The 20,769-nt window shown below is 30.8% G+C and overlaps 3 protein-coding genes across 4 annotated transcripts; 2 read left to right on the plus strand and 1 right to left on the minus strand.

The window, feature by feature from the left end:
* Positions 1–5,996: 5,996 nt before the first annotated feature.
* gt (transcription factor giant) lies at positions 5,997–7,586 on the plus strand. Its single transcript, XM_035090815.1, has 2 exons — positions 5,997–6,260; positions 6,500–7,586. Exon 2 carries the CDS (start codon positions 6,523–6,525, stop codon positions 7,486–7,488), a length of 966 nt encoding a protein of 321 aa, XP_034946706.1. The 5' UTR covers positions 5,997–6,260; positions 6,500–6,522; the 3' UTR covers positions 7,489–7,586.
* A 344-nt stretch (positions 7,587–7,930) lies between these two features.
* l(2)k10201 (lethal (2) k10201) lies at positions 7,931–9,444 on the minus strand. Of its 2 annotated transcripts, none has more exons than XM_035090817.1 (3): positions 9,061–9,172; positions 8,768–8,982; positions 7,931–8,687 (listed from the first exon to the last, which is right to left on the minus strand). In XM_035090817.1, exons 1-3 carry the CDS (start codon positions 9,152–9,154, stop codon positions 8,214–8,216), a joined length of 783 nt encoding a protein of 260 aa, XP_034946708.1. In that variant the 5' UTR covers positions 9,155–9,172; the 3' UTR covers positions 7,931–8,213. The 2 variants fall into 2 exon arrangements, with proteins under 2 accessions (XP_034946708.1, XP_034946707.1); XM_035090816.1 differs by having other exon boundaries at positions 7,934–8,687; positions 8,768–8,969; positions 9,061–9,444.
* Positions 9,445–9,636: 192 nt separating this feature from the next.
* Positions 9,637–20,540, plus strand: LOC118071607 (protein nervous wreck-like). The gene is made up of 23 exons (XM_035090818.1): positions 9,637–10,023; positions 10,347–10,472; positions 10,987–11,100; positions 11,700–12,106; positions 12,185–12,382; positions 12,613–13,081; positions 14,926–14,971; positions 15,043–15,128; positions 15,461–15,605; positions 15,897–16,097; positions 16,210–16,461; positions 16,647–16,750; positions 16,892–17,036; positions 17,130–17,207; positions 17,298–17,349; positions 17,537–17,640; positions 17,732–17,888; positions 17,974–18,152; positions 18,286–18,822; positions 18,963–19,062; positions 19,136–19,276; positions 19,352–19,383; positions 19,554–20,540. Exons 1-23 carry the CDS (start codon positions 9,911–9,913, stop codon positions 20,166–20,168), a joined length of 4,401 nt encoding a protein of 1,466 aa, XP_034946709.1. The 5' UTR covers positions 9,637–9,910; the 3' UTR covers positions 20,169–20,540.
* The last annotated feature ends 229 nt before the right edge of the window (positions 20,541–20,769 follow it).

Consider the following 20,769-nt stretch of genomic DNA (forward strand, 5'->3'; position numbering starts at 1 on the left):
CGTATTATCTTGATAACATCGCTAAGATTGATCAGTCATTTTTATTAAATTTATTGCTATTATCGTCTAGGTATTGTAACAAAAAAATCAATAGATTTCGATCAAAAGATAGGATATTTGTTGAAAAAAAAACGACTATGTAATACAATCAGCTCATTATATGCGACAAATATATGAATATTAGTCATTTTGAAACTATGAAATGGAGGTGTGACAATAATGAGTTTGATAAATATTAAATAACTGTAAAATTTGAGAACCTCGGACAACATAGATAATAAAGAAGAGGGGAAGTGGACGATGACAAAGCTCTTTCGTACGCGCACACGTCAGATCTCATCACCAACTGATGGCCGGATAGCATATCGATAAGTAATTTTAACCAAGTTAACTACTCATTCATGGGCGTGATGGCCGAACTTAATAATTATTGGATAGGTCGTTAAAATTTTTTAATGAGAATTCGTAGACATATGTAGGCCATAGCAATTAAAAATAATATCATTAAAATATCTAATAACTTTAAACCGATAAAAGAAATACAATTAAATCCAATGACCGTAAGTTAGATACAGATAAATATTTGAGGTTCCATAACATTCTATTTAAATCCATTAAATCAATTTACATTTTTAAACAATTTTTCTATCTTTAGATACTTAATTTTAAAAGCCTGGAAACAGTAGAAAATTTGGTTTTTTCCCAGTTTCATGATTTAAGTCGTATTTTTTATACTTTCTATGAAGTTTACAAACAGCAATATACATAATCCCCTGCACCAATGTTATAGAAATGTATTTTTAGAAATTTTTTGTTGTCATTAGCTCATTTAAGCCGTTTTCAAAGTCAAAAGGAAGTTAATCCAAGGACTATAATCGAGTTTTCGTTAATCCTAAACATAAAATTGCTTGCAAACTAAAAATTTTAGAATACATTTTCAAGTACCTGCATTATCAGAAATGGTTCTGGTATCTTCTTCAAGTGCTATGACAGTTTGGCTGTTATGTGGGAACATACAAGGAAAATATTTTCAGAATAAATGAATGATATATGGGTACCATTAAACAATAAGAACATTGTATAAATGTTTTAGCTATCAAACACGTCTTACAAACGACATCACTAAATAGAATCTACCCAAAGGCCGCACTTTTATGACAGCCCTGGAGCTACCTCCTTGAACTGACCTCGGACAGCAATTTAAACGTTTTGTATTTGGTTGCAACGTAACAAAACCTGCTACTTCACAATTACGGGCTTCACTCAAATTATCCAATCCTTGTTGTTCAACTACTATACTTGCGAAATAATATTTTAAGATTACAATCTGCATTGATAATTAGCAAGCACAAATAGTGGTTCAATTTTAAAACATAGGTATACTGAGACAAAAATTTATGATGAATATTTTTTCCATTAAAATATTGCTTTCGATGATTTTCTATTTTTCTAGTAAAAACAGAAAGCCGACTGTAAAAATATATGTACTCAAACCATAAAAAGCAAAAGACCCGAAAGTAGACTCATATTATGTTTAGTAGGCCAGAAAATATTCTCAAGTTCAGTGTGTATCTCTTCAAACAAACGTATAAGTGCACTTCTTTGCCAGGACACAACTCTTTACCAGAAGGCTTAGTAACCAAACACCATGTCGATCTTCTGCGCCACAGAAGTTTTTGTTGACAAGTCTGAATAGCGGTTTTCCCCTTTAAGGTCTTCGAAATAAGGTCTACGATTTCATTTTTCATTTGCCTGCTGCCCTAGATTTTCCACAGATGCAAATAGGACTACATAACAGGAAGTATTTCCTGTCCAACAACCATCTTGATTAGTAGGATTAGATGAAACTCGAACAGGATTACAAACATGATGAACATTTTTTCTATTTTTTTTGTTATACAAGGAAAATTGAATATGAAGAAAGGTAAAACGTTTCAGTGTTCTCGTTATTTCCTTGGAGATTTGAACGATAGATGAGGAGAGAGAAGAAGAGATCTTGACTGCGATTTTACATTGAAAGAAATGGACTCATGACCACACCAATTCATATATTTATTATAGTACGCAGTCGACAAATATATGAATGAAAAAATATGAAATAGGGAAGAAGAATGAAAAGTATTCTCGTCAAAGAAATGGGCGTGAAAGAGGCCGGAAGTATGCAAATCCACAGAATATCTGTTGGCAAAACTAAGTCGGTGGTCTAACACTTGATAAATTGAAAAATAATTACTTCAAAACTGACCAATGCTTCAACATAGACATCTACCAATCACTTTCGGATTACATCCTACTGTGTTAAACATCTTAATGTTTTTTCCTGTCTATTTTGATGGTCCATCACTGAAAAGAAGGTGATGCTCTTTCGTCATTTTTCCCGTTGAGATGCTGTTTGAAAAAAAAAAATGTTGAATGGTCAACCACATTGACAGAATGAAAATATCCTAATAGTTCTAACCAACATGTACAACTTTCTTTGACCTCCCTTGAATAGATCATCTTTCTTTTTTGGCATTAAAAAAAAAAAAAAAAAGTTCTGTCAAATAATACTATCAGAAGAAAATTAGTTTGGAAATACCCACAATTGAGTAAAAAAATTTGCTAGAGCAGGACAATGAACTTATGTAAATATCTATTAATCTTTGTGGAACCCAAAGGTTCATTTGTGTTTAAGGGAAAGAGTATCATAAAATTGTCAATCCATACAATCGGACAAGGACGAAATGTATACAAGATATGATTCTAATAGCTTCCTTACCTGTAAGATTACCTCACTACTTTTGTTGTTATAATTTAGTTTCGTAAATGAGTTGCTTGACAGAAGGGTCGGACATTGGAGTTAAAGTGATATGCTCCGGTCAAATGTAAGTTGTACGAACAAAACAATAGAGACTTCAACTCATTCATCAGTAAAGGAAACATACTTATAAATTGTGTACCTTATGGTAATAACTAGATTTATGATATTTGTTACGAATAAAAGTCTTTCGTTCTAGATTTATTATTCATCAAAATAAATCCATCAAAAGTTATTTGTTCTTGGAAATTTGTGTTCTATCAGGTATAACGTTTCCTACAAACTTTTGATATCAACAATATTTCAATCCATTAGGTTATATTACTATTATTATATTGCTAATAATGCAGTAATTTTCACGTTTCATTTGTTTAATTGAAGAAATTCATACGTCTATTAGCTCTTTGAGTTCAAAATTAATAAGCAAATAGATATGGAGTATTTAGAATTGAATTTGATATTAAGAGATAACAAGAGATGTGCTTTCAACTTTCTCATCAGTTTGAAATTATCAAGACACACCTCCTTGAACTTGATAACTTTGAAATACATTTGTAGGGAAATCCTTAACAGTGATATGAAGTATAGATCATTATAATTTAATCATTACCTTTTGTTCGAGCATTCACCTGATATGACGAATACTTGAGTACACTTTAGGTAAATAAGCGGTAATTATCATTGGCATCGTTAAGTACATATACAGATAACGATTACAGGTTATTCAAAAATTTGATTGCATTGAAAAGCCTGAGGCACATTGTTGTAACGCCAAAAATCACGTACACACTATTTTCATTCCTATAGAATACATTATAAGAAACTGAATAAATCGAATGCAGTCTAGAAACGATATGATAATTTATTCATTATCAAATGTAATGGGAATATTGTTTCAACTAAAATTGAATATGATCATTAGCTTATTATCAATGATTGAGGAATAAAATAAAATTATTTTCAAGATTATAGAAATATTCAAAATTGCATTAATATTTTATCATACTTATTAAAATAATCAATATTATCATAACTTATCGTTGAATATTTTTATAACATTAAATATTTAAATATTTTTTCTAGACGCTGAAATAAAGATGATGACATGAAATAAATGATTTTCTTGTCAAACCTCGTTTGATAGAATATTGATTATTCTTGTATAACAATTTTCCTACGATGATGAAGACATTTATGAGTTGCATGAAATTTTTGGAAAAAATCGCAAATCTACCGTATATTAGGACCGTTATATCTGTGAAAAAAAGAAAAGGGGACCTTTAGATGGGGTCAAAAAGCGTGCACAGAAGCTTATTCTTCCAATACTTCAAATCATCATCGAGAGAAAAATTGAAAAAAATAACGGGTTGGTCGTGCACTATTCAAATCTGGGTTATATGGCTAAAAGAGCAAAAATTTGTATACATGGGAAACAGCCAGTAGGTTCTTTCAGTGAATAGGATGGTATTGAAATGTTTGAAATGGACAACGGATAGAAAAAGAATACATTTTTCTTTATTGCAATGGTCTTGTGCACCTTGGTTTTGGAAGACTAAATTTACCATGATTATTGGGTTGACAATATATAATAAGACGTATTCCAACGGTTCTAATTTTTCTTCTTTCAATTTTATTTATATCATTACTTGTGTTGAAATTTTCTCACGCAATGTTGCTAAGTTGGGAATTTCCATTGACCTTGCAAAACGATTTTTTGTTAATTTCCTTGGATTCCTTGAATAATAATTGAAACTAGCAAAACAGTAAATAGAACCAAGGCAATAAATAAGGATTAATAAATAAAACATCACAGTAACAAGCGTTATATTCATTACTCTCATGCATCGTTTGACCGGAGAATTGGAATGGTGAAGGGTTAAGGGACTAGAGGTACTGCATCGCATAACTAGACTTGAGTTACTAAAATAAGAAAATATGCCAGCAGGAAACCTGATGGATACCCTCAAGCCTTTTACTGTCCTTCTTAACCCTTTCCTATTCCTATTTGTTTCGCAAATTCTACTCATACTATAATTTATGACTCTCTTTACGCAAATTCGTGATTGGAATCGCCTAGCAGACAAATGGGTGGAAATGTTCATAAAGGTATGGATGTAGGTAAAGGACTTTGACACAAGTCATAAATTTCAGGTTGAACGAAAACAAAGGACCTTTTGAATTATTGCAGAAGAGTTACTGCAGTAAAAGGGTTAACGTGTACGCTACTTTCAACAGTACCTCCCTCCGACTCATTTTCTTCAAGGGCTGCAGAGTTGATCGTCTTCCTGTAGCTACTGAAGTGACTCTAATGCACAAATGACCTGCTGCTCATATCTACTTCTTACACGTCTAGGTTTTAGGTAAAGAATTTATGAAAAGGATTTAGTGCATTAAAGTAACTGGATTTCAAAGAACTTACGTCTCTCAAAGGGGTACTACCAAGATGATGAATTAATTTTTACAAAAATCATCAGTAAAGGTGAAGGTCAACGTACTACCTCTACCTAATTTTCATGTGCTACACTACGTGTACCCGGCTATGGGTACGCGTTTTTCAACATGGAAATTTTCATCATAATTTAGAGTAAGCAAATGCTTTTTTAAAAACTAACATAGTTTTCCGCTTGTATAATTTTCCCAACTCTCTGACTAGTCGTAAAAATATTGAGGGATTAAAAAGGTGCAGAAAAGGTCTGGTTCTTTTATTATAAACAAGTCAAAACTTGACGAGAGTCTCTGAATTACGACAGTATTTTTCAGTTATAATTTTTGCTTTCTTCTTTTTACAATTTTTTGCTCCAACTTGTAAAAATTTCAGTTTAAAAATTCTAGTACCTTTGTAACCCTTAAAAATGTAAAAAAGTAATAAAATTTGAAAGCAAAATTTCCCAGGAGCAAGGCAAATTATTTTCTAGTATTTTCTATAAAATTTCAATCAAGTGGAAAAAAAATTCCAAATTTAAGTTAATATTATACATGTTACCAATCATCAAAAAATTAATAATTAGTCAGTAGAGTACTGTATACACTTGGAAATATTATGAGTCAGGTATAAACATTTCCAAAATTCAAGCCGACACGTGCCACCTCTACCACTATCATCCAATGGTCAGTTTGTGTACTCCCACTCTTTTCTACGGTTCTTTTTTCCCTAAATTCAGTTTCTGTGAGTCGTCGAAGGAAATCCCTCCTACCCTACTATTTGGTCACAAAGCTTGCCGCGTATATAACTGAAGAACATCCCTCTTCAGATCTTAAACGATTTTGACCTAGTGTAGAGTGAGCATCAAGTTGTTCAGCCAGTATTTCAGTCATTGGAAATGTATTTCAATCTTTTTTAAAATTTGGTGATATCAAGAGATATACGTCTACAATAAATTATAATTTATTGAAGAATAAAAATAAGAAAATATCGGTAGTGTTGTGGAATTGAGTGAAATTGTAAATTTGGATTAACAATTAGGTAAGAAGGAAATTTTTATCCCAATAATATTAAATATTAGCTTTTATCGGTATTATAAAACTGTTTTGAGGTCTTAGTACATAATTATTTTTTGGATAATATTCTAACTATTGTAACTTAATGATATGTCTATCATTTATTCTATGACGTAGAGTCAAGTTTTACGTATAATGAGCTAATAATTGAAAATATTTTCAATATTGATTCTTATCTCACAAGTGTTTATTTTTCATTTACAGCCAATTCAAATACACTCATCACAATGGAAGTCTACTCCCGCTTTCCTGTGGAAAGTGCTGAAGCCCTTGATTTTTCGGTAGCTCCGAAATCGGATTCATTTCCAAAATCAGCAGATTTTCCAGTTCTGGATCTTTCTTGTAAAAAAGAGACTTTACAGGATCATCAGATTGGATCATATAGTTTAAGTCCAGTATCATTAGAAAACCATTCATTATCACCAACTAGTCATGAAGCTCATAACAATAATCAGCCTAAAACTTCATCAGAAGAAGAAAGAAAAAGTCCCGTCGAAGAAAGAACGTATATGGTAACACCTCCGTCGGAATCAGAATCACCATCAAAGAAGTTCCCGCCAATTTATCCACAGCTGTGTTCATCGCCGACGGATATTGCCTATAGGTATCCTCTTATTTTGCCCGTGAACGAATCTCAAACGCCGTCTCCACTTCCTCCATTATCTTTATCTACGTCTAGTGAAAATGTAAGTCAGATTCCATCATTTTCATTAACACCAACTACTCCAGTACCTTCAAATGTAAGTCCAAAACCCGACAACAGTGCTTCTGATGCATCGAAGAAAGCACCAAGGCCTTTCAAAGCCTACCCCAAAGATCCACTAGCTTTAACCGTTGGTCCAGCAGAATTTATATATGATCCAACATCTAAGGAAGCTTATAGTGAATTCCGTAAGCGAATGCTCGAATCTGTAAGGAAAACAAATGAAGGTACTAATATCAAAATGAGAAGAGTTAGTAAAAATTCTAATTTACCAACGAGCACAATGGACGACAAAGATGCTGCTTATTGGGAAAGGAGAAGAAAGAACAATGAAGCTGCTAAACGGTCTAGAGATGCAAGAAGGGCCAAAGAAGATGAGATTGCAATTAGAGCAGCCTTTTTGGAGCAGGAAAATATGAAACTTAAATATGAAATAGTTGCATTAAGAAATGAAACTGCCAGATTGCGGTGTTTGGTTTATTCAACATAATTAATTTAAGTCTAATATTACTAATAAATTATAGCTTCTGTAAATACTTCGGTTTAAGTTTCATACTTAATAAGAATAAAATCAAATGAGATAATTAATACAAGGCCGTACATTAAATATCTTTTTCAGTTATATCTGATGTAAGGAATATATTAGTAGCTAATGTAGGCGATTATTTTTTTTTATGTCGATTTTCATTATGATTTTAATTAAATTTCGTCAAATTATAGATACAAAAATTAAACGACATAAATAATGTGTTATGAACTATCTAATAACAGCTTAATCCAAAGTTGAATGTCAATACAACCGTTGTTAAGAAACTTATTTTCGATAAGTGATAATTCTATAAAGACTTTATTGTACTTTGTCAATATTTAGCTAAAATTGTAGCTAATATATAATTATTGAAATAAGAATGTATGGGAGAAAGAAAGATATGATATTAGAATAAAACTTCTTGTAAATAATTGCGATGACTAAATAATATACAATTATTGGTCAGTTTATAATATGAATGATCTCTACCTTAATTCTCATGTATATAAATGAAACTGTTGCAATAAGATGTATTTATAGAGAAAAATTTAAAGATTAAAAACCTATTCCTCTTGATAATTATTGACGTATTTTTATTGTTTTATGCATGCTTAAATTATAAAATTATTATTAATATTTACCATAATTATTACCTCATGCTTGCTATTGCATGATTTAGTTTTTCATTAAGACGGCAAAGCTTCACTCAACTCCATCATTACATTCTCTGAATCTAGATTTCTTTTCTCAACTATTTTATTCTGAGTAAGAATTTTCGAATATGACTTGTGGGTCAATTGACGGGGAATAAATTGCAATGCTGATGAAGTTATCGACTTTTGTTCTGGGGATGAACACGATTTATCCTCAGATGCTGCTACTTGACCAGTGGTTTTCATGTTAGATATAAATGTTCTTGTTTTTTGATTTTTATTCAATTTAATATTAGGTTTTTTCTTGTTTTGCATATTTTTTACTGGTTGATCAATTTCCATTGATAGCTCTGATACATCATTTTCTTTGGTATTTTTATCAGATTTAATTTGAGATTTTTCCTTGTACTTGAAATGTTTAGGGAACTTATGAACTATGATACAATGATGTTTTCTTTCTGTTGCATCTTTAAATTTCACATTACAGTCCGAAACAAAGCATTGGTACTGAAACATAAAACATTGAATTATTTTTATTGAATATTTTCAAATTTTTATTAGATATATTTATTAATTGGAAACTTTACCATTGGTTCTTTTTCAGCAAGAATTTTGAAGAAACTATCATGAACTTCTTGTATATGAATTTCTAGTAACCTAGGGTTAGGTTTAATTGTCTTACATTCAGAACAAGTAAATCTATGGACACTATTATAATGAACTTCAAAGTCTATGAGAGTTCGAAACCTTGCTTGGCATCCTGGAGCATTGCAACTGAATTCATTCATCCTGTAATAAATATCTATTAACATTTGAATTCAATACATAAAAATAAATCTTAAATTATTAGAATAATAAAAAGTAAATTATTAATACTGACATTTGATGACATAATTGCTCTTTATCTTCAATAGTGATTCCAGTTCGTTGAAACACTTTACAAACACGATAAGATTCGTCAAAAAATGGATCATTTAAATGTCTTACTCCTGTTCCAATTTTTTTCAAAAATATTTCAATATTTTCTGATGAATTAAACATATTTTTCGTTTTGACTAAACAATATTTTCTAACCTATTTTTAACACTAGTTAGATCAATTACCAACTATTTAAGAAGTAAGGCCGTTTTCCACATAATCAATACTACTTGTTAAATATAACTTTTGATGAATTCATTAATTTGTTAATTAACTTAGTCGTAAATTAATTTATTGTCAATTAATACATTATTTTACATTATAAATATAAACATACACTGTTTGTATGTTGGGTGACATTCTCGCAATGACATGAAATATCGTTCTCTTCTATACCGACAATAAATAACAGATTACGAAAAACATTTTTAACCTATCGTCGATAAAGTATACCACTACAAATAAATATTATCGACTACAAAACAAATGGCTGTTTTGTGTATATAGTTCCAAAAACCACCACTAGTCAATCAAAATATTTTACAATTCTGAAAGTTTTTTAATAAAAATGTTAAACAAATGTTGCATTTTTAACGTGTTAACATATTCAAAACGATTCAACTTTTATAATTTGATTTTTAACCATATATCAGGTTTTATATAAAATAGTTATACTAAGAATTTTATATATGTATATGCTATTATTGTGCTTATGAAAATTGAAACCTAAAAGACGTCACTACTCTCGCAAGTCTATCGGTTCTGCATGAGTCGTTCAGCACGTTCAATAATTACTGACCAGTCACATTGGAATGCGATTTATTTTATGGAATAAACCAAGTTACGATATTTGTGGTCCAGAAATTTGTTCATCATCAAAGTGGCTTCGAAGAAGATTCGAGTATTATTGTCCACTGTTTTCCATGTAAGTAAACATTAGATACATGAAAATCTATTGATATATTCACTAGGGTAATCTAAATATTGAGAACAACAAATTCCTTTATAATAATAATAAAAAACAAAGAACAATCTAAAATTAGAAAGTAAATGATGATTCTAAGCAATCATTTTCTGTAATTAATTCAAAAAACTAAACAAAAATTATTTTGCATAATTGATTTCTTTGTATTTAAACGAGTTAAATGTTCAAGACAATAGTTGAATTGTGTGAGTACACACATAATTTAATTAGCAATGTAATGTGCCATTGTTTATATACATAAACTTGGATTTTCTTCTGTTCAGTGGGTCTGATATGTCAAATCCTGCAGACCGTTTGAATTATCTTCAAGACAGCAGTAGTGATACAGAGACTGACTGTAAAGAGACAGATGGACGTGGACGATTTCGTGTTTGCAAGAATAATTTAAGGTGAGATTAGTAATCACTTATTAAATAAAAAACTGATCAATAAGTAAATTAGTTATTTAGTATTGAATTAGTCCATGACCAAGAAAAACCATTCTTTCAATACAGTGATCGACGAAAAGTTTGTACCTTCCTGTAATTTTATAAAAACAATTAGCTAGAACATGAATAGCTTAATTGATCGATGAACTAATGCTGATTCGTCCAACTACTATGCTTAAAGCATGCTATTGTAATTTTTTTTTCAACAAGTTACTTTGCATGACACTCTAAATGCTTCTATAATAAATTATTTGTTAATTTTACTCAATTACATTATCATTTTTTTCTAGTCCGGGAATTTTCATTGATTATTTTATCATAGCACGTAAGAATGGTAGTAATGCGATGTTTAAATAGTATAATTAAATGTGATATATAGACAGATAGCATCTGATAAAAATAGAAACACTAGATATTCGATAATGCTTGCGCCATACTAGCAAATTAGTAAGGAAATGTGGTTATCTGCACGTAGTAATTCTGGCTCATCAACTCCAAAACCTTGTCTGGTACAAAAGGATGGAAGTCATCCTCGAAGATGTCATTCATTTGATTCTAGTGGACAGAGATCAATAAATCATCAGTTCAGGTAAAAATAAGTAGAATAAGAGTACATGTAAATAGAGATAGCCATACAATGAGAAAACAAATTGTTCAAACAATACTGCTTAATGCAACACGTAGTTATCATGAGAATATCGAAAATTTATTTCGTAATAAATCTGATCTCCATTATCAATCTTAGTAACAAGTTAGTTATTTGCAATAAATGAATCCTAGTAAAAGTGAAAGGATCAAGTGATTAAATAAAACTAGAGAAACAAAAGCTTAGAATTGTTGGAGAAGATTGAAATGTAAAGTTTATTATAGATAACTAAATATAATGTAGTCTAATAGTTATCAGTAGTTTATTATCAGTATTTGAAGTAAGTTAATAGAGTTTGTTAAATCAAAATATCGAATCAAATTCTAATATTATGGAAATTGATGATTTTTATGTTTCTACTAATATTTAATGGAGTTTTATCATTTCTAAATACTTGTAATTATAGATTATTTTTCATTTTGCATGTGTTATTGCTTGAAGCGTTAAATAGAAATTGTTTTTCAATCTAAAATCAAAGAAATGTTTAAAACGTGATCTATTTATAGCAAAAAGTTGATGAAATTTTGTTATTTTACTTTCAGAATGCGCCCAGGAATTGGAGTGAACAAAACTCAACAGAATCAAAGTCGTGAAAGTCATCAGACTAGTAACATGTCTTCAGCTGCTAGCAATCAAATTAGTGACGATAGAATTACATTAATTGTTGATAAAACTAGATTTATTCTTGATCCTACTCTTTTCACTGCACATCCAAATACTATGTTGGGCCGGATGTTTAGTTCAGGCATTGACTTTGCACAACCAAATGAACGTGGCGAGTATGAAGTAGCTGACGGCATATCTGCTATGGTGTTCAGAGCTATTTTAGAGTATTACAAAGGTGGTGTCATTCGTTGTCCACCTACAGTATCTGTTCAAGAACTTCGAGAAGCTTGTGATTATTTACTTGTACCTTTTGATGCAAATACTGTTAAATGCCAAAATCTTCGTAAGTACAATTCAGTTTTTCTTTTCAAAATATCACTAATATTTATTAAATAAATTTTGAAATAAAATGATTCTTTAGGAGGATTATTACATGAATTATCTAATGAAGGAGCCCGATGCCAATTCGAGGTTTTTCTCGAAGAATTAATTTTACCGTTAATGGTAAATAGAGCAAAAAAGGGGGATCGTGAATGTCATATTGTAGTACTTCTTGAAGATGATGTTGTTGATTGGGATGAAGAGTATCCACCTCAGATGGGGGAAGAATATTCTGAAAGTAAGTTTTTTTTCTAAAAATAATTTTATCAACTTTATTTTTAGATGAACTCTCTATTTCTGATTCACACATTATTATTATCATGATTATTCTATATTAAAGATAAAACACTACATCGTCTTCACTTAACCAATGTTTTTTTTTTTAATTTTTTAGTAAATGACAGTATAAACTACTTATTCGAAATGTGTGACATAAATTCATGATTAAACTTATTTATTTTCTTACAGCTATCAATAGTACAGCAATGTATCGTTTTTTTAAATACATCGAAAATCGCGACGTTGCAAAACAAGTTATGAAAGAGCGAGGTTTAAAAAAAATTCGCTTAGGTATTGAAGGGTATCCTACCTATAAAGAGAAGGTGAAAAAACGAGCTGGTGGTAGGGCCGAAGTGATTTATAATTATGTTCAAAGACCCTTTTTACACATGTCTTGGGAAAAAGAAGAAGCTAAAAGTCGTCATGTTGATTTTCAATGTGTAAAATCGAAATCGGTGACAAATCTTGCAGAAGCAACTGCTGATCCAGCACTTGATGCGGGTGGAAATCCAATCAATGCAATTGCATTACTTCAGGCAGCTATTCCAGCTCCTACACCAGAGCTTGCACTTCCGGCTGGATCCGATCTCGATGGAGAAGGTGCTGCTATGGCTTTACTTGCTGATGATCTTGGTCGTTTAGTTACTGATGATGCAATGTGACTCTACGTATCATAAAATCTTGGCCAATTTTTTCGAGAACCAATTAAATATTAAATTTTAAACTATTGTAAATAATTTTTATATTTTTTCTCATTAGTCATTAATTACATATCCGGTTCAAATATCAGTATTTGTTCCAGCATTGTGATTTATCTTGTAATGCGCTTTTTCATTTTATACCGTGATTTAAATAAATGTTGGAATAAATTTCTTCATGCTGTTCTTATTTATTAAGTCATTTAATTTTAATTCTTTATTCAAATCAAGTTTTTTAATAGACGATACAATTCATTTTATGAACTTGAAATGGTTCTGTTATATATCAACTATTTTCCAACAAAAAACCAAAATTCCAACAAATACTATAAGTAATTTCATTTAATAAGATTCACAAATTTATATCAAGTCACTCTTTATTCAATAAAACAATCAAAGTTATGTTGACATAACTTCCCTTCTTCCATACAAAGCTGAATGTCATAATTTTTATAAGTGGATCATAAATAATAACATTTCAAGAGTATGAAAGAACCAAATCAGTGTAATGTTTCATACTGAAAATTTGAGTTACAATAGCATCACATCTATGATCTCAGCTATTAATAAAACTGTCAGATTAATCAAAACATACAACTTTAGAAAACTCTTTTATATTGTTGTAGTAAAATAAGTTGTCAACATATATAGAAATAGTTAAAGTACATACGATTATATTTAGGCAGTCAATGTTTTTTTTTTAAAATACGATGCCATCAACCCGTTTTCTTTGTTTGCGTTACTTCAAACAGAATTGTTGTTACATTTTGATTAGATTACGTGATACACCCATCCCCAGAGAACAATGACAAGCGTTTTAAATTATAGTAGTTAACAATTACAGATCGTGTGAACTAGAATTATTTTCATCCCTCATAAAGTCGTGGGTGGAAAGTCCTGTCACGCGGCACATGCGTACCCTCCCACGAATTTAAACGACGTACGTCTTTGAAGAAAACGCAGGCGCCAGGACGATCAATAAATACTCAAAGTTGAGGGCAAGAGGCCAGTAGCATACAGACTCGCGTCGGGTTAACAGCGTATAATTTTTCATCAAGAAAAACGGGTTAAAGTGGTGAGGCTTGCCGAGCCGCTGGTCGATCATGCAACCACCACCGAGGAAAGTAAGTTATTATTTTCTTGCTTCCTCAACAGCAAAAAAAAATGTCTCCCAAGTTGATAATAAACATTGAATGATAATTTTTTTTTTTTGCCAATATTTATATCTTTAATTGCCACAATTTTTTGAATCAGTTCAGTTGTTGATAAAATCGGACTTTGTGATGAGTTTATTTTTATTTGAAATCAATGGAGTAGTAGTAAACGGATTATTCACATTAGAGCTATTTCAAGTATGTTTAATTAAATTATATTGATTAGTTATGATTTATAATGAATAACCAGACCGGAACGTAAGCGATTCCGCAATCGTTATGTGGCCACTCACATAATACTCCTCGAATCGCCTGGGAAAATCGATGCACATTCACCGCCCGCCTAAGGATCGAATCTATGTCATTAAATTTTCACCCCAAACTTTATACTCTGAATATTTCCAAAGGATTTTCTCGATCATCAATAAATGATATGACTAATAATTTTTTATTCATTTTACCATTTTTCTTCAGGGAAATTATGCCAAATTTTTGAAGAATGTACATTCAGAGCAAGTAGCAAAGTTACAGGCTAAGAATCAACATGAGTGTGACCTTTTAGAAGATATTCGGTGAGTTTATTACATGACATTTACTATTATTAATGGCACTAAATAAAATTTTACTATTTCAATTATTTTTTTTTTTAGAAATTTTACGATTAAAAAATCAGCCATCGAAAAATCTTATTCAGAGGTAAATTTTATTTTAAAATATTATTCTATTTTTTTATTTTAGAATTAATTATTATTAAATAATTTTTTCAGGCATTACTTAAAATATCATCTGTATATTTGAACAAAAAAATCCCGAATATTCCTGATATAAAAATTGATAATGCCGACGAAAAATGGTAATAATTCGAAATGATTGATTAATTATGGTAGAAAAAAATGTTCTTTATTTGATTCTTTTTTTATAATTTTTTATCATCAAATTTATGAATGAAATATTTAACGTATTAATTACTCATATAATAAACTCATTATTTCTTCAATTGAATAATCATCACACAAAATTAATTAAAAATTTTTTGGTCTTGATCCAGTATTAAAGTAGAAAAAAATAAATTGAATTGAATGCATGATATTTCACTTTTAAACATTGATTTTACTTTTAGATATTCACCAAACAATATTTATTAATCAGTTAATTCTTTCAATAATTTAATTGATGTTTTTTTAGGAATATGTGGAACGTTTGGAGAACGGTTTTAGAAGAAAATGAGAAACTTGCACGAGCGAGATTAGCTGCAGTAGAAGTTTTTCAACAACAAATTGCTGATGATGCCAAAGTTTTGAGAGCACACAAAATGCAGATATCGAAAAAGGTATTATTTATAAAAGTATAAATTAATGAATATTATTTAAACTTTTAAAAAGAATTTAAAAAGTTTTATTAAACATCGATTTGCTGGTGAACATGAATTATGTGCTCAATCTGGCAATATAAATCAAATTTAAGTTAAAAATTTTAAAATAAAAGTAACATCAATCCCCCAACTAGATAAATATCTCTATTTGATTTTTATCAAACATTTAAATCATTGAAGATATTTTTTAACTGTGTATTATTTAGTTGGGTGTAGTAAAGTGGACTACTTACTGGTGTCATTTTGTAGGCGATCGATCAACTGATGATAGTACAAAAGGAACTGCAGTTGTGTGTCCAGGATGTTGATAAGACGAAGAAGTTATATTTCGATGAAGAGCACAGTGCTCATGATGTTCGTGATAAAGCCAAAGATATTGAAGAAAAATTGAAAAAGAAAAAAGGTTCATTCTTTCAGTCAATAACTTCCCTACAGAAAAACAGCGCCAAGGTAACGAAAGTTCAATCTAAAGCTTGTTTGCGTGTTTAAAGATATTTTGAACAACAATAACTGCAGTTATTTCATTATGTCATTGACCTGATGATGTTGTGTATCACGGCAGGTTACATCAAAACGAGACGCTCTGGAAGAAAAGTCGACAGGAGCACGTAATGATTACTTGTTGAGCCTTGCTGCTGCCAACGCCCATCAGAATCGTTATTTTGCTGTTGATCTACAGAACGCAATGCATATTCTGGAACAAGGAGTTTATGATAAAGTTCAGGAATACTTAACACTCATGGGTAGAACTGAACTGCTTACCTGTATGGCTACTCAAAACAGTTTTGGAAAAATTCGAGATCAAGCTCAACAAGTTAGTAAAATTAATTCGTATAAAATATTTTAATCAATGCTCATCAACATCAGTTAAAAATGACCTAGAATTATTTTCGTTGTCCCTTATATCTTTGGGAACATATTCATTTTTTTTTTACTATTGATTTGTGTATTGGTCAATACAGTATTCAATATATTATTGTGATAAAAAAACTTTTACAGCTTACCAGAGAGTACAATATTCAATGCTGCAATTTATATTACCCAGTATTAAAACAACACATACAATATGATTTTGAACCGTGTGATAACGATCCAGTAGATAGGTGAGGGAAAAGTTAAAAGCTTACATGCATGCAAAATGTTTTCTTAGAATTCTTGACTGAAAATAGTATAATTTATTTTTTGAACATTAAATTGTAACACTCTAAAATAATATATTATTAATAATTCTCTGATTTACTTAGGGTAACTGCGGATCATTCTGCTGCAACGACGCTAGGAAAAGAAGCCCGACGATGGTCTGCTAAAATTGCTCGAGAAATTAATAATATTAGAGAGAGTACACGAAAATTACAAGCCCTTCAGCAACTAAAAGAGTCGGGACAGAAGGTACTGTGTTATTTATTTGTATACAATGAAACTTTTTTACAAAAAAACATTTCAATAAAGTGTCAATTAATTATTCTTCATTTATTCATTCAGACCGAACCAAATGATCCAAACGGACCGGATATAGATACAAAAATGGACGAATTAAAGCAAGCAATAAGACAAGCTGAGGTATAAAGACATTTAATTAAGTTGACATAAGAATTTCATTAAGCTTTATTTTAACTTGGATATTTTTAAATTAAATTTTATTATTTACAGACTGCTAAATTGAAAGCTGAAGCGAGAATTGAGTGTTTACGCGCTGGTGGAGGTTGGTAGAGTTAAACAAAATTTAATTTTATAAACTAAAGGAGAACGAAAGACTTATTTATTAGTTAACAATTCGATCTAGACTAATCGAACAATTAGTTATAAAAATTATATTTTTTAATTTTATCCTGAAATAAAAAAGAAATTTTTGATTTGTAATTTAATTACAATATTTCATTTTTGTTCAGTAAACGTAGACGAGTTCCTACAGGAAGTTGAAACTTTAAGTGTCCAGGATATGCCCCGCTCAGCAAGCTCTTTGTCTGTTAGAACTGATGCATCTGGAGTAGCGGTAATTACATGAAAACTTATGCAATTTTAACATCAAAGGAGTTTAATCAATGATTTATAATGAATTTATCGATTAATTCATAAACATACAGGAACATCCATCGTCAGATTCGTTTTATGATAGTGACAATGATGGTGGTAGTGACTTAACGACAGTAGAAAGGCCTGGAAGTGGACGGACGACCTCTCAACAGCATGATGAAGATGTCTACAATGAACGAGAAAGGCATGATAGTGCTGAAGTTGATGGTAAATTATTCATAAAATTATTTTAATCATCATAAGGAAATGCAATTGTCAATCATTTTTTCTATGGTTTTGTCAATTCTTTCAGCCCTACTTGAAGAAGAAAAACAACGAATGGAGCAAATGGCAGCAGACTGGGACGATCCAACATCTATTGATTGGGGTACGACGGATGAAAAAGAAGAGGTTGCAGGGGAGAGTGTAGAAGCTACTGATTCTAATGTAGATAATCAAATCTATAAATGTACTGCGCTTTATTCTTACACGGTAAAATTTTTTCCATTCTTTATCATCTAATTTAAAATACTTTTTTTTGTGCTACAATATTCTTTTTTGTAATTTCTTGATTATTTTTATCAAAGAACAAAGTTTTTTAATTAACTATTTTCTTCGTATAAAGGCCCAAAACCCTGATGAGCTGTCAATTGTTGAGAGTGAACAATTAGAAGTTGTCGGTGAAGGTGATGGAGATGGTTGGTTGAGAGCGAGAAATTATCGTGGAGAAGAAGGATTTGTGCCACAAAACTATCTAGATGTTGAACGAGAAGTTCCAGCTGTTTCTGGTGGACTTAGTTCTCATGGCCCTGGTCTTACAACGCAAATTTCATTTTCATCTGTAGACTATACTGTTGATGATCATGATGCAGTTGATCCAGATGCTCATGTTATAGCTGCAGAACCAGTTCAAATGATGCCTGAAGATGAGCCTGTTGTTGATCACAAGTCTGAAAATTATTGTATTGCTCTTTACGATTATGATGCAACTTGTGATGAAGAACTCACTTTTATGGAAGGCGATGTACTTAGAGTTATAAGAACTGAACCTCACGATGTAGATGATGGCTGGTGGGAAGGTGAAATTCATGGTAAAATAGGACTTTTCCCTTCACTAGTTGTTGAACCATGTGCTCCTGATGGTTCTCCGTTAACACCACAGGTCAGTGATGTGTGATTTTGATTTTATTTTTATCGTTAAATTTCGAATCAATTTTTAGAATTATAAGTATCTATAAATATTTTTTAAGAATTACATATTTCCTAATTTTTGGTATTTTATTGTGATAATTTTTTTAACAGGAGAATGTAACACCGCCAAGTTCAGCGCCACCAGTATTTACTCCTCCAGATGTTCCAGAGTTTGTTTTAGCAGATGAAATTACTCGTGCAATGTTTAATGGTAAAAATCAATTCTGAGAATAATTGAAAATCTTTTGTTTTCATAAATTTGCAAAGAAAAAATTATTTTTCAGTAGATTCCGGTGAAGAAAAACCTACTATAGTTAATGGCGAGTCAGATGGATTCTCTATGATTTTGCCTAAAGATCAGAAAGATCATTATGGAAGTCAATTTGAAGATGATGAAAAAGACAATGAAGGTCCGGGTATAATAGGTAATGTTTTATTACATACTAATTTTCAAAATTCAATGATTATAAAAAGATTTCTAAAAACATATTATTGTGCAGTCGTTCAAGTTACGGATGAAACTAGTATCCAGGTAAACATTAATAACTATTTTTAATAAATTTAATTAATTTTTAAAGAACTTTTTTACAAGTTTTGAATTATATAAGATATTTTTTTGAGTAATAATTTGTAGTTAGTAAATCAATTACTTAGATCATTTCCATGACGTTAATGAAGTAGTTAATTATTATTCATTATTAGCAGGAAGATGAGCAAGATAGAGAAAAAGTGGGAGAAAGGCCTAAGACAATATCCGATAAAATACCTGATAATCAAGATAATGACTCAGGTCTTGGAGTAGCTCAAATTGTCATCACAGCTGCCACACCAATGGAAGAAATAGATCGTCCATTTCCAGGAGAGCCTGAAATGACAGAAGAAACAAAAAAAGAAGATGTTGATACTGAAGTGGTTGAAAATGATGAACAACCTCCTGAAGTTATTCAAGATGAAACTAAAGACACCAAAGATTGCAAAGGAGGTAAAGAAAAAAAAATTTCTGAACGAACAGACACTGAAGAAACTGAAGAAAAATCAACTGTTGACGATCAACCGGCAGATTCTGCTCCATTTCCTATAAGTAGCAGCTCTGGAAGCGAAGCTGATTCAACTTCTGGGCCTAGTACAGCTGAAAATTCTGCTTCACTGCCTTCGCGAGGTACTGTTATTGAAATGCAAATAGAAAATGAAACAAGCGACGAACAACCCGAAATTATTCCTGAGAAAATGTTAGTTGGTGGACGGGCTAGTATTCCAGATGAACTTCAGCCTGATCAGCTGGAGAAATTACAAAATTTAAAAGAATCGAACGCCTAGGATTGACTAGACCTCGGAGATGAGAATTATCCTGCCTTAAATAACAAACTGGCTCTTCCGAAAAATCATCAAAATAAATTTCAGAATTTATTGGAATTCTGGAGTTCTCCAGAGGTCATTGGGAGTAAAGACTAACGCATTTACCTTGCCCATATGTCGCGAACATCCCATCGTTCCCTTTCTAATTGATTGAATATTTTTATGTTGATATTATTATGTACACAACTCTTTTCTAGGCAATACTCTAGTGACTTATTGTACGTTGCGATTTTTGCAGCGGATTAAAACGCTATGACAAACCGAATCATGAAATAAATACAAATATTAATTGTACAGTCATTAAAGTAAATAATAAATAATATTGTCAATATATGTGTATTAGAACGACTGAATTTTGAAATATTTATGTAGCTATTAGACAATAACAAGTTTGGCTTCTATAAAAGTTTTTTTTAATTAGTCACTATCACTATTTTACAAGCATCAAAGATCTGTTAAAGGTTTTGTTATAATTTTTATCCAATAGAGTATTTCAGGATTATTTATATTTATTTCTTAACGTCATAAAGATAGAAAAAACTTTCCATTAATATAACAAAAA

This window comes from Chelonus insularis, unplaced genomic scaffold (assembly GCF_013357705.1).
Source record: "Chelonus insularis isolate UGA/USDA-ARS -01 unplaced genomic scaffold, ASM1335770v1 contig_88_pilon, whole genome shotgun sequence".
Lineage (NCBI taxonomy): Eukaryota > Metazoa > Arthropoda > Insecta > Hymenoptera > Braconidae > Chelonus > Chelonus insularis.

What these genes read in the sequence shown, in the direction of transcription:
- gt (XM_035090815.1), top strand. Translation starts at nt 6,523, where the DNA reads ATGGAAGTCTACTCCCGCTTTCCTGTGGAAAGTGCTGAAGCCCTTGAT.
- LOC118071607 (XM_035090818.1), top strand. Translation starts at nt 9,911, where the DNA reads ATGCGATTTATTTTATGGAATAAACCAAGTTACGATATTTGTGGTCCA. An exon ending in TTCGAGATCAAGCTCAACAA is followed by an intron (nt 16,462 to 16,646) that starts GTTAGTAAAATT and finishes AAACTTTTACAG; the next exon opens with CTTACCAGAGAGTACAATAT. An exon ending in CTGATGCATCTGGAGTAGCG is followed by an intron (nt 17,641 to 17,731) that starts GTAATTACATGA and finishes ATAAACATACAG; the next exon opens with GAACATCCATCGTCAGATTC.